General features: G+C 35.3%; 2 protein-coding genes across 2 annotated transcripts; one reads left to right on the top strand and one right to left on the bottom strand.

Annotated features, from left to right (window-relative positions):
- The first annotated feature begins 739 nt into the window (after positions 1-739).
- Positions 740-11,429, top strand: LOC113506357 (maternal protein exuperantia). Its single transcript, XM_026889203.1, has 10 exons — positions 740-901; positions 5,481-5,661; positions 6,530-6,682; positions 6,982-7,124; positions 7,762-7,967; positions 8,358-8,493; positions 8,743-8,891; positions 9,157-9,299; positions 9,491-9,587; positions 9,960-11,429. Exons 2-10 carry the CDS (start codon positions 5,503-5,505, stop codon positions 10,019-10,021), a joined length of 1,248 nt encoding a protein of 415 aa, XP_026745004.1. The 5' UTR covers positions 740-901; positions 5,481-5,502; the 3' UTR covers positions 10,022-11,429.
- A 700-nt stretch (positions 11,430-12,129) lies between these two features.
- On the bottom strand, positions 12,130-14,837 carry LOC113506358 (exosome complex component RRP41). Its single transcript, XM_026889204.1, has 6 exons — positions 14,564-14,837; positions 14,303-14,375; positions 13,824-13,960; positions 13,042-13,246; positions 12,343-12,437; positions 12,130-12,222 (listed from the first exon to the last, which is right to left on the bottom strand). Exons 1-6 carry the CDS (start codon positions 14,732-14,734, stop codon positions 12,151-12,153), a joined length of 753 nt encoding a protein of 250 aa, XP_026745005.1. The 5' UTR covers positions 14,735-14,837; the 3' UTR covers positions 12,130-12,150.
- Between the last annotated feature and the right edge of the window lie 68 nt (positions 14,838-14,905).

Raw genomic sequence — 14,905 nt, 5'->3', positions numbered from 1 at the left:
AAACCTGACTTGACATCTTGAAAATATTATTGTCTATTTTCGAAGCACTAGGCCGTAGAGCACTAGGCACTTCTGAATTCCGAGGATCGATAAAATCAAAAATATAAAATATTGTATTTTTTCAAGACCGTCAATAAGTGCAAATATTTATAAAATTCTAAAGAATTCTAAGCTCTCTTTATAAAGCATCACTTTTGGAAATAAATAGCTAATTTTTTTATGGCATACTAATAGCACACCTAAAATATTTTAAATGACAGAATCAAATCTCTCAAAAGCAAGTTGAAATATTCTTACTTTTTGCTGTAACCTTCATGTTGAATTTTTTTAGTCAATTTTCGAACGTGTCAATGTTTTTTGGTATTTTCTGAGTTTTTTCCCCGACTTCGATATTGCTTCATAGTGATGCACTACGTTGAATACTTTACTGGTATGCTGGAAATCGAATTAAAAACGAAATACGTAAAATATTATTATTGAATACAAACCATATAAAATCTTATAAGATCAAATTATTTGTATAGTCTAGTAATATTTTGCCACCAGAAATCTGTTACTTCCTTATCTCTTTCTCAATGTCAAACCTTCTTATTGGATTATTATATATTTAAAACCAATATAAAAGTAGAAAAATGCGATAATCACCATTTTTAGATATTTCAGTTGACATATAAGTCATTAAGGAAAACAAACTTTAAATCGATCGAATCGAATTATTGTCGATGAGTGCATTTGTTTTCACATCACTCACTATTGCGGTTTGCCATTTGCCGCACACGTGCTGAGATTTTGTGATATTTTTACCAATTTATTTTACTTTGCAGCGTTAGCGGGACATCTCAAAAGATCTCCTGTAAACAGATATTGTTTGAAAACATCCAATCATCACTGCATTTAAGTTGTGAGTATCATATTGAAATTATTTTGACGTGCTGGGGTGGGGCATAATGTCTCTAGAAAAAGACCGCCACGTGTCCTATATTTTAATTTTTCTTTGTTTTATATTTATTTTATGATTAATTTAGGAATAGGGACCCTTACAAAAAAAGGTTCGGAAGACCTGGCCGCATATTTTTTTATTTTATTCTTCGAGAGTGGTAGTCTATGTTCGGCGTAATTATTTTGTTTTCTGGTGATCGATTATTTTTGGGCGCCGGTTTTTTTTGCCTGTGCCGTAATATTTACCACTCTTGTGTATATAACATTAACACAGGAAGATTCTGCGATCTAGCTGATTTTTTTTATATTAAAATACTTGTGGGTATATTTATAATCAAATGGTAAAACTAAAATGTATTCAGTCTAACCCTCAAATGTGTCGTTGCCTAACTTAGTTGACATTTGTTAATATTTTCTCTTTTGAACAGCCCATCGAAGTAAACTAAGCAAAATTAACAATCATAATATTATGTAGGTATTTTGATTTCCTTGTCTCTTTACTTTACAGCTTTGCTGAAGACTTAAAAACAATATCTTAGATACGGATTCCCTCTCAGTTGTTTGGGACCATAAGCAATCAAATTGCTATAGTTTTGGATTTTCTAGATTTATTTTACTCTTACTCTTAGATGTTATTCTAGTGCTTTTTGTAGTTGTGTCCACATTCCACCCAAGCACTTGTTGCCTTGAGTATTGAGTGAATTTAACAACCAAATCTTTTTTTCTATTAGCTATAAAATAGTGTTGGTTTCTTTGTAGTGACAACTTATTTATTACTTTGACTTATTTACATTGACTTATTTAATCAAGTCTCTTGTTAGGATATTGATAGACATTTGAATATTCCTATAACGGTCAAGTTAGCAAAATATCTATAGAAATGGATCACTTATCACTCACTATAATAGTCATAAATATGTATATTCACTAATAACTACATGACACATATCTAGTCAATAACTAGAAATAAGTTTAAATGCATGACAAATAGTTTTCTCCATATATCAAGTTATCTTAATCAAATTATCTTGTGCTTATTTATAATTGAAAATAATAATACCCTTTTAGTTAGTTATGTTTACTACTTAATGAGTGAACTTGAGAGCATCTTATTTGTTTTCGTCATTAGCTTATCAATAGTTTAATGCTTTTTGACATCAAGCATTGTGTGGGTAACAAAATATTTTTTTATGGGCTTCTTATGTAGGACTGTGGTTTTTGAATGTATTTAAATTGTTATAGTTTAGTCCATGATATAAAATCGTAATAAGATAATTTTCATCAAAATAGGGTCTGATATTGCAGTGATTATGGAGTTCAATACATTTCTCGCTTTCAGGGAACCACAGAGCGACCGTGGTATGGTAAGGACTGTTCCAACGGGAATTCTTTGGTTGCTGTTAAACTGTTTGTGATAGACTTAATTTTGCATTGTCTTTTCAAGTAATCTTGTCTTTGTTTATGACATTGAAAGAATCCTTTGCAAGACATGTCCAGGGCAAAGTTTTGCTTTTGAGTAGTCTTGCACAGATATTATGTAAGTTTATTTATATTTAATGTACCTAAATAAGTAAAAGATCAATATTATCAAAATTTCTTATCTTTTGAGCATAACATCTGAATCATTATGATAGCACATTGAGTAAATGGGTGTTTTGTGCAGTTGAAGACATTTTAATATTACGAAATATGTATCACTGCCATCAAAAAAGCGCGTAGCATTTTCCTACTTACACATGGCAACAACTAAATGCTAGATAAGTACAGTTATTTTTATAAATTATGCTCTCACTTTTCTCGTATTCAGACAAAACATTAATTGCTATTATACTATTAATTAATAATAATTCTCCCCTGTGTAAAAACTAGATTTCCGTTACCAATATAAAGCCTAGAAACTAAAGGGTCGACCGACAACTTCAACGTATTTCATACAATACGTGTTTTGTATGAGAATCGGCCACTGCGAACGTCGAGCAGCGATACAATGCAAGCTCTCACAATGGCACGATGCTATCAAGTGCAGCAAGCACTCAATACCTCTCGAACCCGACGTATTTATCAGGGCTGAACTATGCAACAAGTACAAAACTACGGAAATTACAATTTACGTGTCGAAAATAGACAGTAAAGAAAATGATTATCGTAGCTTTCACGTCTTCCGTTTTAAGATGGCAACAGGTTGACATTACCTTGTACAAGGCCGTAACAACCGTCGAAGTTTACGTACACATTACTAGAGCTTCAAGCGAAGTTCAACAACTACTCTTTTGTTAGGAAATGCGTCATTAGTTGTATAAGCTTTTATTGTCGCAAAAATATGCTTTTTGGTGTAAACAATTCATAAACATCTATTTCTAAGTTGTATAGACTAAAAAAAAATAACGGTGTATTAATGTATTGCTTTATAAAATTGCTGATTCATAGTAATAAATCCTTGTTAGTGTTCTGACAAACCGACGCAGCTAGTGTCGATTGAGCTACAAGATGGCGACGTAGGGTGTGCAACAGCTAGGTGCCTATAGAATGTACTAGACTTACCCCCTCGGGCACGAGACGTAGCGACGGGGCGCCGAACTAATGAACCCCTCCAACAATACGATATACATTTTATTTCGTATTGCGTATCGCATTGTATTTTAGTGGAATATTGAATGTAATTTCCTATGCAAGCTACCTAGGTCCTTAAAAAGGTAAACAATCTTGGTGTGTCTTTTTTAATTAAAAATAGAATGCTACTATGAACCAAATTAAACAAAACGGTAAAACAAACAAACAATGATTGTCAAATCACATATGCCACGGATATTATTTCGTTAATTTATGTAATATTTTTGTATAAAAGGACACATCAATATTTTTACCCCTTTATAGTAACAAAAAATGGAGTTTTATTCGTATAATTGAGTCTTGTAGATAATAAGTATAACATTTAAGTTAGTTGCCAAATAGAAAGCTGAATTTAATTCTGGTGACGCTCCTAGTTAAGTCATGCACTATGATAGCAGCTAGCTGATTGATTGATTATATCTACATTTATAACTTTATCAACACGTTTCAGACAGGTCGTTGAACTATGTTCAGGCCGACAACAAAACTATGCAAACGCGATACCTAGACTGCTTAGATCATAAGTTACTTTTAATTAGATACACATAGCTGTAAGTAAAATAAGCGATCGAAAACACCCCATCTCTACTGTACGTAGTCTTATGAGACTGCATCCAGACGGCATGATTCGTACCCTAACTAAAAACACAATAAATAGATGTAGAAAGTAAATACTATAGATATAGGTACCAAGGGTACCTACCCTACACCTATAGTGGTGTAGGGCGCTGTCTGGCTAGGGTAGAGATGGGGTGCGGCGGTCCCCCCCTCGCGCCGGCCTGCGGTACTGCCTATAAATACAGAGTACCATGTCGCACCGGCACTGCCACGCGATCCGGCACGGTGTACACTACTCTCCTCCGAAATATAAAATCTGATTTTTTTTTAATGCTGAATCTATAGGCAAGTAGTAATTTCTATTCAATTGAAACTTCAAAAAATACTTTTTATCTTATCTTATTCATTTAATTGTAATTGTATTAGAAAAATATAATTATTTTATTATTGCAGATTTCAGAAACTCCTAAAATATTTCTGTTATTATTTCTATTGACTAATTAAAAAGTAAAATACTGCTAAAAATTATAAACTAAACTTATTTAATAATACATTTATTGTACTATTTCATGTTGCATATTACATATTGTACGGCATTAGAATGCAAAACGCGCTATAATGACGTGCAAAAAGTTAGTTTCCCCTTTGTCCTTCAAATTAGAATTTGATCGTTCGTGGTCAGGGGTGCCTAATAAGTTTATTAGGGAAGGGTGGCAGTCGCTCGCCGATCATTTTATACGGCTTAACAACTCTTTTGTCAAGTACACTAGGATTTTTTTTAACTTTAACAAAGGGTATTTTTGATATAGCTATTTGTTCAGTCTGAGTATAATTTACATACGATCTTCAGTAGTGAATGCATTCTATAGATTTTTGTCTGGAGATACTGGTCAAAGATACAGGCAGGTTGTATAAAAAGGAAGTGATATGACGTATGAAAAGGAATGATGTTACGAAGAGGAATAGCAGCGAAATTATTGGTTTTTGTTTGGTACGTGTTGTTGTATTCAATATTAAAAGATGGGTAGGGTCTTTTTACATACTTCAAAAAACATAAGATTAACATTGAACCCTTATTTGTTCTGTGTAATGGCTATAAACTTGTATTTTAAGGTAAAAAAGTCATTAGATTCGATTAGGTGAGGTACAAATCCAATGCGTCTGCATGAACTTCAAACAGTACCTCATTTCGTAGCATAGTCATCGAGTTTTCTCAGTATTCCCATTTGGTGAATACAACGAGGGATGTACGATCAAAATCATCAAGCGGAGCATAAAAAAATAACATTATTAACTTGCTTCTCGACGTATATTGCAAAATTAATCCAATTTAAGTATGTTTATACTAATGTTCATATTCTCATTGTCCGCAGGAGCTTGCCGTAGTCTTTGTACATGGCAATGGTGTCCGAAGCCAAGGTAAACGGCGGCGAGTTGGAGGTGACCAACGAGTTGCCTCCAGCACTCGCCGAGAAGCCCGCCGGCCTGCCACCCGGGAAGTACGCGCTCGTCGGCTGGGATATGGATACCACTGGGCGCAGGCTTATTGATGAGGTAAATACTAACAAAGCAATATCCTCTGCATGGATAGCCAAGACGTTAAGGTCACTATGGGGAATTTGAGATCCACAAATGCTTGTTCTTAGTCTGGTTCCTTTGTACGACCGGTAATTTGTTTTTAAATATCACCATAATAAATCATTTATTTGATGCCACTGGGAACCTTGAATAACTAATTTCTTCGAGTCGTTAGAGTGATTTTTGAAAACGAAAGAAAGTGTGAAAAGCCAATTCAGAAATAGAAAGTACTCGCTCATCGAAATATTAACCGAAAATCTGTCCTGTTACTCGAAATTGAATAATGAAAACAAATTTGGCAACCGTCCAAAGTTCTCTATATGAATGTCGGTATAACTTTTCGAATCATCACACGTATGATAAATTAACCGTTTGATCCAGCTAAATAAACTCGACACCTCTCGAAATATTTGAGGCTTTCACCCTCCCGGATTAATGAAATTTTATAATTATGAACACTGTTGTTTACATGTTGTATCCGTCATGCGGGGCTCATTCACTCTGTATCACCTGTTGCTAAGGTACCCGAATTATTTCGTGTGATTCAACAGGGATTTATTCTAGTTTTTTTTTTATCTTAGTAGTACCAAGTAGAATTCCATCAAGCCTCTTACTTTTGAAGTAGAATATTTAGAAGTGTCTAAGCAACTTAAGCTCATGCTTCATCAGCAACTTTTTGCCGCCGACCCATATAACATGCCGCTCGCGTGTGCGAATACTCTTACTAAGTACAAAGACAATTTCCCAGGATATATATTGCAGCTGTTTAACAGTGACAGTGCCACAGCAAAAAAAAAATCTCAAAGAACTTGAATCAATTTTGACCTGTAACATTTTGTTGTAGATCTGCCAGATCGCGGCGTATACGCCCAAGCAGTCGTACTCTCAGTACATAATGCCGTATGGCGACCTGAACCCAGGAGCGCGTCGCCGCCACAACGTTCGCGTCGTAACTGTAGGACGTTACCGCATGCTCAAAGACACTAATACTCATAAGGTGAGTTATTTGCTTAAAAAATGTTCTCCAACTCTTGGTTTAGGTTTTATTCCGCATAACCTGGAGCCATACATTTTTTTATTAGCGTCAGCCGTCGTAATTTTACGAAAGCTCGTTTTGCTGACTACGGCAAGCCAGCGAACATAATACAAACTATTGACTACCTAGATCGTTTTTGACTTCCGTAAACATTTCTATATTTTACATTTAAAATGAAAAACTATCTCGTTTATCAGTAAACAACTAAATAACAAAATCATACCATGCATATATTGATTTCGCGCATTTTCTACTCGCAGATATTGAAAACAAAGTCTGAGATATCCGCCCTGTCCGATTTTCTGGATTGGTTGGAGAAGGAGAAGGGAGACGGTAGTGTGATCCTCATTTACCATGAGCCGCGTCGTTTAAGTCCCACCATGCTTCTTGAAGCTCTTACCAGGTAAGCAATTCTTTTTGTATTGGTGCAGTTTGTCTGCCTCTAAACTTGACTTTAGAGTCACTATTACTGGTAACACTGTTCTATATAATTATATTCATTTGATGGCCATTAGTTGTTAGAGTTATATGTACTTTGAAGTTCCAAAAAGTTAAATTTTTACCCTACATGGCATGTTCTAGTTATTAATTACACAAAGCACTGAGATAAAAATACTTTCTTAGTAAACAATATACCAAATACTCTGCAATGTCAGAGAGGTAATAAATCTCGATTTTGTCTGCATCACCTGCAGAAAATATAGTTCGTATTATGGATATAAATTTTAATCGATTTCGTTGTGGCTGCATGAATGATGATTTTATGTTTAATACTCATGTAGAATAAGTCATCAAACACAAACAGGTTTATCCCCTTAATATTATGCGTAATGTTTATTTTAGCATATCACTAAATTTGTAAAGTAGGGAAATCCCCTTAGAACATAAACTTGGAATCATGCTAATGTTTGATAATTAAAGCGTCGTATGTAAATTCGATTCAACAGCTTATTTATGAAAATCTGGGGGATAAACAAAGCTACAAATGTTATTTATATCACAAATTTTGGTTATTAAAACTATTTTTTTTATTTCACCAGGTATAAGCTTCTGGACAGATTTAAATCCATAGTAGCTGGTTTCGCCGACAGCTATGCCTTAGCCGCTGACAAATGTAAGGCCACAGTGAAGTCTGTGTCTCTGCGAGTTTTGGCGCGTGTCCTGCTCGACGCTGATTCACTGTCCGTTGATAGCGCGTTGGAAAGGGCCACTGCTGCCTATAGAATTGTTGAACATCTTGCACAAGGTAATGTTGCTTAATATGGTTTGATTATCTTAGCTTGGATTGGAATAATCCTAAATTAATATTATGATAAGTTTTAATCTGTTAAAATGTGATAGTGAGCTGATATTATTTTTATGCAAGTTATTTTTGTGATTTACAAGTACTAGGTAGAAAAAGCTAACTTAATTTTTATCTAAAGTCATCGTAATTCTGAAGAGGTTTTTTTCACTTGATATCTTTATAGCCGTATCGCGTCAAATCACGAGGAATTCGAAATAGCAGCGTGTAAGTGCAAGTTTAAACTTATACATCCGTTTGGGGTACTGAAATATTCCGATAGGTGATTTTCTATTTTGACTCACAATAAGATGAAAACTTAAGGTGGTGATAATAATAAGTGTGTATGTGCAGGTGAGCAGCAGGAGGTGGGCGCGGGCGGCGAGGGCGCGGCGGCCAGCGCGGACATGGTGGAGACCGCGCGCGCCTGGGCCCGCCCCGTCCACACCGAGCTCGACGCACTCGCCACGCTCAAGAAGCTGCTCGAGAGGTGTACACCGCTCACTCAATACACAGGCCCCTATACCTCTACCTTATCTGTCTGAAATCACAGTGTCATGCTATCTCTATTAGATTATTGAGTGACCTAGTCATGAGGCAGAAGCATAGGCTATCTGCATATATTCTTTACGAAAGTCATCACTAGTTCGTGAATTTATCTTGTTATAATTGGTGTTTGAGTTTCCTACAAAACTGTAAGATTCCAATGGCTAACACGGCTATGCTTTCCCGCTTGCAGACAGAACACGTTCCGGCCGGTGTTCGCGCCGCTGCTGCGGTCCGCGCGGCCGGAGCGCAAGCGTGTGACCCAGCTGCGACGCCTGCTGGCCGACGCCGGCCTGCTCTACGACCAGCTCAAAGACGCCTGGCAGGAACACAAGCTGGCTGGTCAGTCCTTACACATGTATCGTTTTTTTCACCTGCCTCGACCGATCAAACTCGGCCTTTCATGTTGCACTGTACAACATTATTTTTTCTTCGTTGTCTTCTACTGTAGACCTTCGTAGATATGGTGTTGGACAGGTGACTTATTTTTAAATGTAGGATAGAAAAGAAAGTAATAAAGACCATTCAAGAAAGTTTGTTATAATATCAAAATCTGACTTAACAAATCCGAAGATGAGTTATACCTACAATTCGTCATACTTCACAGGTTTGGAGAAACAGCTGGGTTCACTGTCGGTGTCTGCTAAGGAGGAAGATATTAAAGAACTGATTGAGATATTTGACTGCCACTTCGACCCTGCCAAAGAGCCGAAAGGACCAAAACCTAGAATCCACAGGAATAAGAATAGAGTAAGTTTAACTGTTTGTTATATAGAGCTAATGTCTGAGAGAGAGTTTTAATTGTGTTAGTCTTTTATTTCTACAACTGTATTCAAGTTTCATGCTCTCTTTGTTACTGATATGTGCTAACGTCAAATATTTAAGTGTTCTTTGAGAATAAGGTGATTGCAGTAAATATATTGTATTGTGTATTGTTGCAGGCTGCGTCGTCGGCGGGCGAGACGGGAGAAGCAGAGGGTAGCACTAGCGAGTCTCAGAACAGCTCGCCACATAACTCACCTAATAAGACTAGCAACGGTTCGTAATGTTAATATTGTACTACATATTCACACAAATATCATGTAACTCTTTTTGGGTAGTCATTTATTTTTTACTTGTTTATTTTGTATTTCGACGAAGGAAGTCCCTAAGGAGTCTTCTCTCTAATGGTATGTGGAATTTACTTTTTACGACAGTTCTTAATAAGATTAAGTAGTACTTGTGAGTGTTTCTGTATGTTAGTAGTTGATGTTTAGTTCGTCTTTTTAGTTTTTTAGCTAAAAATGTAATGCATATGTGAGGAATATAATTTTCAACTTGTAGTTAACAGGTTGACGCTTCTTTTAGTTACCTGCAATTTATTTTTTTGTCAACTAGGAATTGGCAGTAATGATTGTCATTTGCTTCCAGATGTGGCGGCGGGTGATTCTAGTCAAAAAGTCGCGGCGCCGGAGCCTGTGGCTGCCAACTAAAGACCCACGGTCAACGTTCACAATTAATGCTTAGAATTTTCTACCATAGCAGTCGTTTAGTGTCGTAAGCAGCTCTCGTGTTAGCGACGATGCCACAAGGGCGGCATCTGTTCTTAAAGCGTATATTATTTGTTGGTCATCGGGCTTAAGTGGACTTTAAAGCGTAAGTAAGACAAGTGATGCAGGTCGCAGTATTGTTACATGTTAGTGTCGTATTGACATTTTATAAGATATATCAGACCTTGTCAGAGCCAGTCCACTATAAAATTATTTTGTTTTAACTATAAAGAAATATTTTAAATATATACGGCAGGTGGAGTCACACTACACACTGCCGATTATTCGAGTGCAATTTACCGTCGTGCAATTTTTTGTCTATTTACATGAAAATGCATCACATTTATTTACAAAGTACTTTGTGTATTAAAAACTTTTTGTTTTAAAAGTATTCAAGGGGTATAGGTATTCTATTTTATAACCGTCCTTACCCCGCGACGGTTTTATTTGAACCGTTTCGTCGCTAATTCGAAAGCAGTACATCAGAGCCATAGGGATGTGACAAAACATTTATTCGTATTATACAACTAGTTTTAAGTCTCCTTTGGAATTGAGAGATATTTGTTTTGCATGTAACGCAATGGACGAGTTATTTTCTTTGAAAACGCCCAATTTATTTTTCTCTTTTGCTTACGCATAAAGTTTTTTCTATATATAGATAATAATTGTAGATGAGTGCCTTAGCAACTCAGTGTATTAAGATAACATTTTTTATATCCCACATAATAATATTTGGTCTTACAACAACATTGTTGTTGGCGGTCCAATATAATACGCATATTTTATACTGTCGAGTTATTTTAAAATATTGCAATTATGTTACGCGGTAATGTCGAAAAACGTTTTATACATTTTTAAATAAAAAAAAGTATGAATAACAGTTTTAACAAATGCTTTGAATGGAGCAATATTTATTTTTAATTAGGTCCTTTGCGAATGCAATATTGTGGAATTTTGTACAATGAGGACTTATTGAGTACAATTTAGTACTTATTTTATTTATTCAAAGTTACATTTATTTATTTTGTGTGTGCAATCACAGGAACGGATGGACTGATATAAACATCCGATATTTTAAAAAATATATTTATTTTTTGTTTATTTCTTTTTGCGTTAGTTATGCTGGCTATTGCTGTAACAATTATTTGCTGACTCTATTACGTCACTTTTTCGTTTGCCATAGAACGTTTCGATTCTAAAATAAGTTTTTTTTGTTCACCATACAATAAGCAAAGTAATGGAAAAGTGTGTACCTATTAACTTACCTCTAATTTAGTTAGTTTTTAACATAGACTGTACATATAATTTAATTTCTTATTTTGTTCAGATCTCTAATAAATATGTAAGTCTATTTTGTGTTTTATTTGGTTTTTTTTTTGCGTAGATGTGTGGATGGAAAGAACATAAACATTTAACATTATTGTATCTTATGGTAAGGTTTAAAACTATTTTGTCATTCTATAATATACCAATTACTTGTAATATATACATCTTTTCTTAACTTCACCTATCATCCTCACCCTCTTATCCTCTATTTTCTAAAGCAATTCATGGCACCAATGTAAATACGCAATTAAATAAATTTATACTTTTTAATTATTTCTGCCTAATCAAACTTGTTGTACCTACCTAGACAATAAGTGAATGATGTGGTCGCCTGTAATTGGAGGCGCACACTAATATTGTACGCAAAAATGTTAATATGCATGTAATTGTGTAGCCTCTGTTGGCGATCCGATCCAATAAATAAATAAATAAATATACAGCATAATCTAAAGCATGGAGATTAATCTTTTGTAACGACTATTCATAAATGACAAAAATATTTTACTTCTTGATATACTATTTACTAATTAAGTAGCGTCTTGTGTTGTAAAGGAAGAAACGATGACGTGAATGTAAAATTCTTAGATATTGATTTCCGAGACATGGTTTTTAGGCAGAATTTCATTCTACAAAAATTACATTCACCTATCTTTTCGTTAATATTTACATAATAGTAATAACATTACATGCATTAGGTAGCTTATTACTTTATAAATGAAACAAAATTTAAAAGAATAATATTTATTTCATATTACAACTACATCTTGCTTTGTCCACCCCTCTGCCAAGTGTTCTCGCACTGCTCGGTCCAAAATAACCTGAAAATAGACCCATTATACAATTCCTGCTCAACTAAGATTATTATATTCTTTACTCAAACACTCAGCACATTTAAATTTGAACCTTATTGCTCTATATCATTTCTTTGATAAACTTACCTCAATATCTCTACACCCTTGCATGGCTCTGCTCAGGACCACATCAAAGTAATCCATATGTAGTCTGTGCGACATTTCTATTAGTCCTATACTACCTGTAACAGATAAATAAACTTGCGTTTAGAATAAGCTTTGCATCCATATTGTTAAAAGCTGCATATAGTTTTCAATAAGATATAAACACAAATGACATAGGATGGAAAATGATCGGTGTTTCTTATCAAATATGACTTCATCATTAGCAAAAACAACACCGCGTACGGTAAGCATCACTTGCGAGAAATGGTAGAAGATACAATACCGTTACACGTCTAAACGTTTTTAAGACGTATTTATCAAATTGTAGAACCAGCCTTAAGTTGCAGGGAGATCTCTTATGTCCTTTAAATTATTGCAAACTCGAAGCAGTGTAAAATTTAAGTCTTGATAAAAAAGACTGGCATGTCGGTCTCGTGGTTAGTGACCCTGACTGCTAAACCGAAGGTCGTGGGTTCAATTCCCACCCACTCCACCCAGACAAATGTTTGTGTTATGAGCACGATCATTTATTATGTGTCTGGGTGTTACTTATCCATAATACGCATATTTGTGGAATGTAGTATGTTTATCAGTTGTCTAGTACTTATGATACAAGCTTTGCTTCATTTGAGATTTGATGGAATTGTGTGAAAGTTGTGAATATATTATTAATACACCTACCAGTACTAGGCAAGCTAGCCACAGTGAGCACAACCCCACCGGCCGCTTCTTCCACATGGCCCACGTCTAGCAGTGGTTCGGGCTTGCCATTCCTCCACGCCATGGACGCAGAGCAGGCGCAGGCGTACGCGCGCAGCGGGATGCCGGCGTCGATGAGCGCGAGCGTCGCTGCGTTCACTGACGCACAGTAAGCGCCGCCGTCTGCCTAGAGAATTGATAAAACAATGTTAATATTGTACATTGTATTTAACAAAATTATGTACCAAAAATTCATAAAATGCGGAAAAGTAGTACAAAGTTTAAAGTTAGACAAACATACACAAATTGGTCAAACTGGAGGTAGGTACTTTAAAGCTGAAAAAATCCCAGTGGTAAAAAGATGAAGTATTATTGTCTGAGTGGTTATTAGTCACGACGCGAAAGCCACTGTGTGTGACTGTGACAACACGCTTTGAATGCCACAAATGCTTGTCCTGAATCGGGTTTTCTTGTCCATGTGAGTTCAATGTTAGTAAAACTCTCGCAACACAGGATAAAATACCTTGGAAGTATTAAAAAAAAAAAAAAAACACCTGTAGGTAGGAAATCTGATCATATTGAACTGGAATCTGGTCAAAAGACTAATCAGTATTTGATAGATGATCAGTAAGAAACTTCACTTTCCATGATTGATTCTGTTAAAAAGCGGGTATCTATTGTTTTAATGTGAAGCTCATCATTTTTACCTTAAAAATTTAAATGTATAGCTGTGTAGTAAATAGAGAAAAATACAATAGTAATACCTGTAATACTTCAACATAGATGTCAATCTGTGATCGTGGGTAGAGTTCAGTCTTGATGGCGGCTGTGAGAGCCTGTCTCAAGTGCATTGACATCTCCTGAGACTTGCGGTCACCACGAGGATGGTTCTTTCTTTCCCCTGAGAAAATTATCACAATTATTTTATTCAAAGGTGAACTACAATATGTGCTAAAATAAAAGTATTGAAAAATACATGATTTTGGTATCCTTTAATACAATTACACGTTAAATAAAGGAAGAACTGATCATTTTAATTCTTTACTGCTACACATTTTACTTTTAAACTGAGTTTTGAGACAAAAAGACACTCTCAAGTGTGTTTACCTTATGTTAAATACCTAGGCAAATGAGTATAGATTAGAATACAGAACTTGAATTATTAGTGGACTGATGCTATCAGTGCTATCACTTAAAATATTTAAACTTGTTTCGAATAAATAGCAATAAGCAACATATTTACCTGTGGAAAATGTGGCCATACTGTACTGGCAGTTAACAACAACTCCATCCTGCAGACTTTTTGATTTTGAGGCCTAAAAAGTAATTAATTAGACAATGTGAAACCCGATAGACTTAGTTAAATCCTAATTTGTTGTTTACTATTTTAGGCTGTTCTTTAATCTTTGTTATGGTGAATTACTTGAAGCAATAATGCTATTATAGTGAAAATACTTATGCCTTTATACATTTTTTATCCTAAACAGATTATATGAAATGTTACCTGGTGAGGTCCATAAACAGCGGCTAAAACTTTCGTGTTTCCTTGCTCCAAATAGGCACTTCCATCGGGTTGAGCAAATACCCCAAGTTTACACCGTATACGACGAAGCTCATTTGGCCTTCGTCCATCCAGACGCAGCCCTTGACTTGATAGCAAGTCTGGACCTGGCATTTTGTAAAACAATTATTTTTTCTGGTTTTAACCAAAACAAAGCATGTGTTTGATTTCAAAAACAGCACTTTCTTTAGATTGTCAATGCTTGACTGACACTTATTTGGCATTGACAGTATCCACATTCCGCTAATTCATTAATTGATCCAATTCCATTTAAAACTATTCAAT

Source organism: Trichoplusia ni (genome assembly GCF_003590095.1).
Source record: "Trichoplusia ni isolate ovarian cell line Hi5 chromosome 12 unlocalized genomic scaffold, tn1 tig00003192_group11, whole genome shotgun sequence".
In the NCBI taxonomy this organism is placed as follows: Eukaryota; Metazoa; Arthropoda; class Insecta; order Lepidoptera; family Noctuidae; genus Trichoplusia; species Trichoplusia ni.
Note: the sequence above shows the minus strand (reverse complement) of the source record. Positions and strands in the feature narration are given on the sequence as shown.

What these genes read in the sequence shown, in the direction of transcription:
- LOC113506357 (XM_026889203.1), top strand. Translation starts at nt 5,503, where the DNA reads ATGGCAATGGTGTCCGAAGCCAAGGTAAACGGCGGCGAGTTGGAGGTG. An exon ending in AAGACACTAATACTCATAAG is followed by an intron (nt 6,683 to 6,981) that starts GTGAGTTATTTG and finishes TTCTACTCGCAG; the next exon opens with ATATTGAAAACAAAGTCTGA. An exon ending in ACCTAATAAGACTAGCAACG is followed by an intron (nt 9,588 to 9,959) that starts GTTCGTAATGTT and finishes ATTTGCTTCCAG; the next exon opens with ATGTGGCGGCGGGTGATTCT.
- LOC113506358 (XM_026889204.1), bottom strand. Translation starts at nt 14,734, where the DNA reads ATGCCAGGTCCAGACTTGCTATCAAGTCAAGGGCTGCGTCTGGATGGA. An exon ending in CTGTTTATGGACCTCACCAG is followed by an intron (nt 14,376 to 14,563) that starts GTAACATTTCAT and finishes ATTACTTTTTAG; the next exon opens with GCCTCAAAATCAAAAAGTCT. An exon ending in GGCTAGCTTGCCTAGTACTG is followed by an intron (nt 12,438 to 13,041) that starts GTAGGTGTATTA and finishes TATCTGTTACAG; the next exon opens with GTAGTATAGGACTAATAGAA.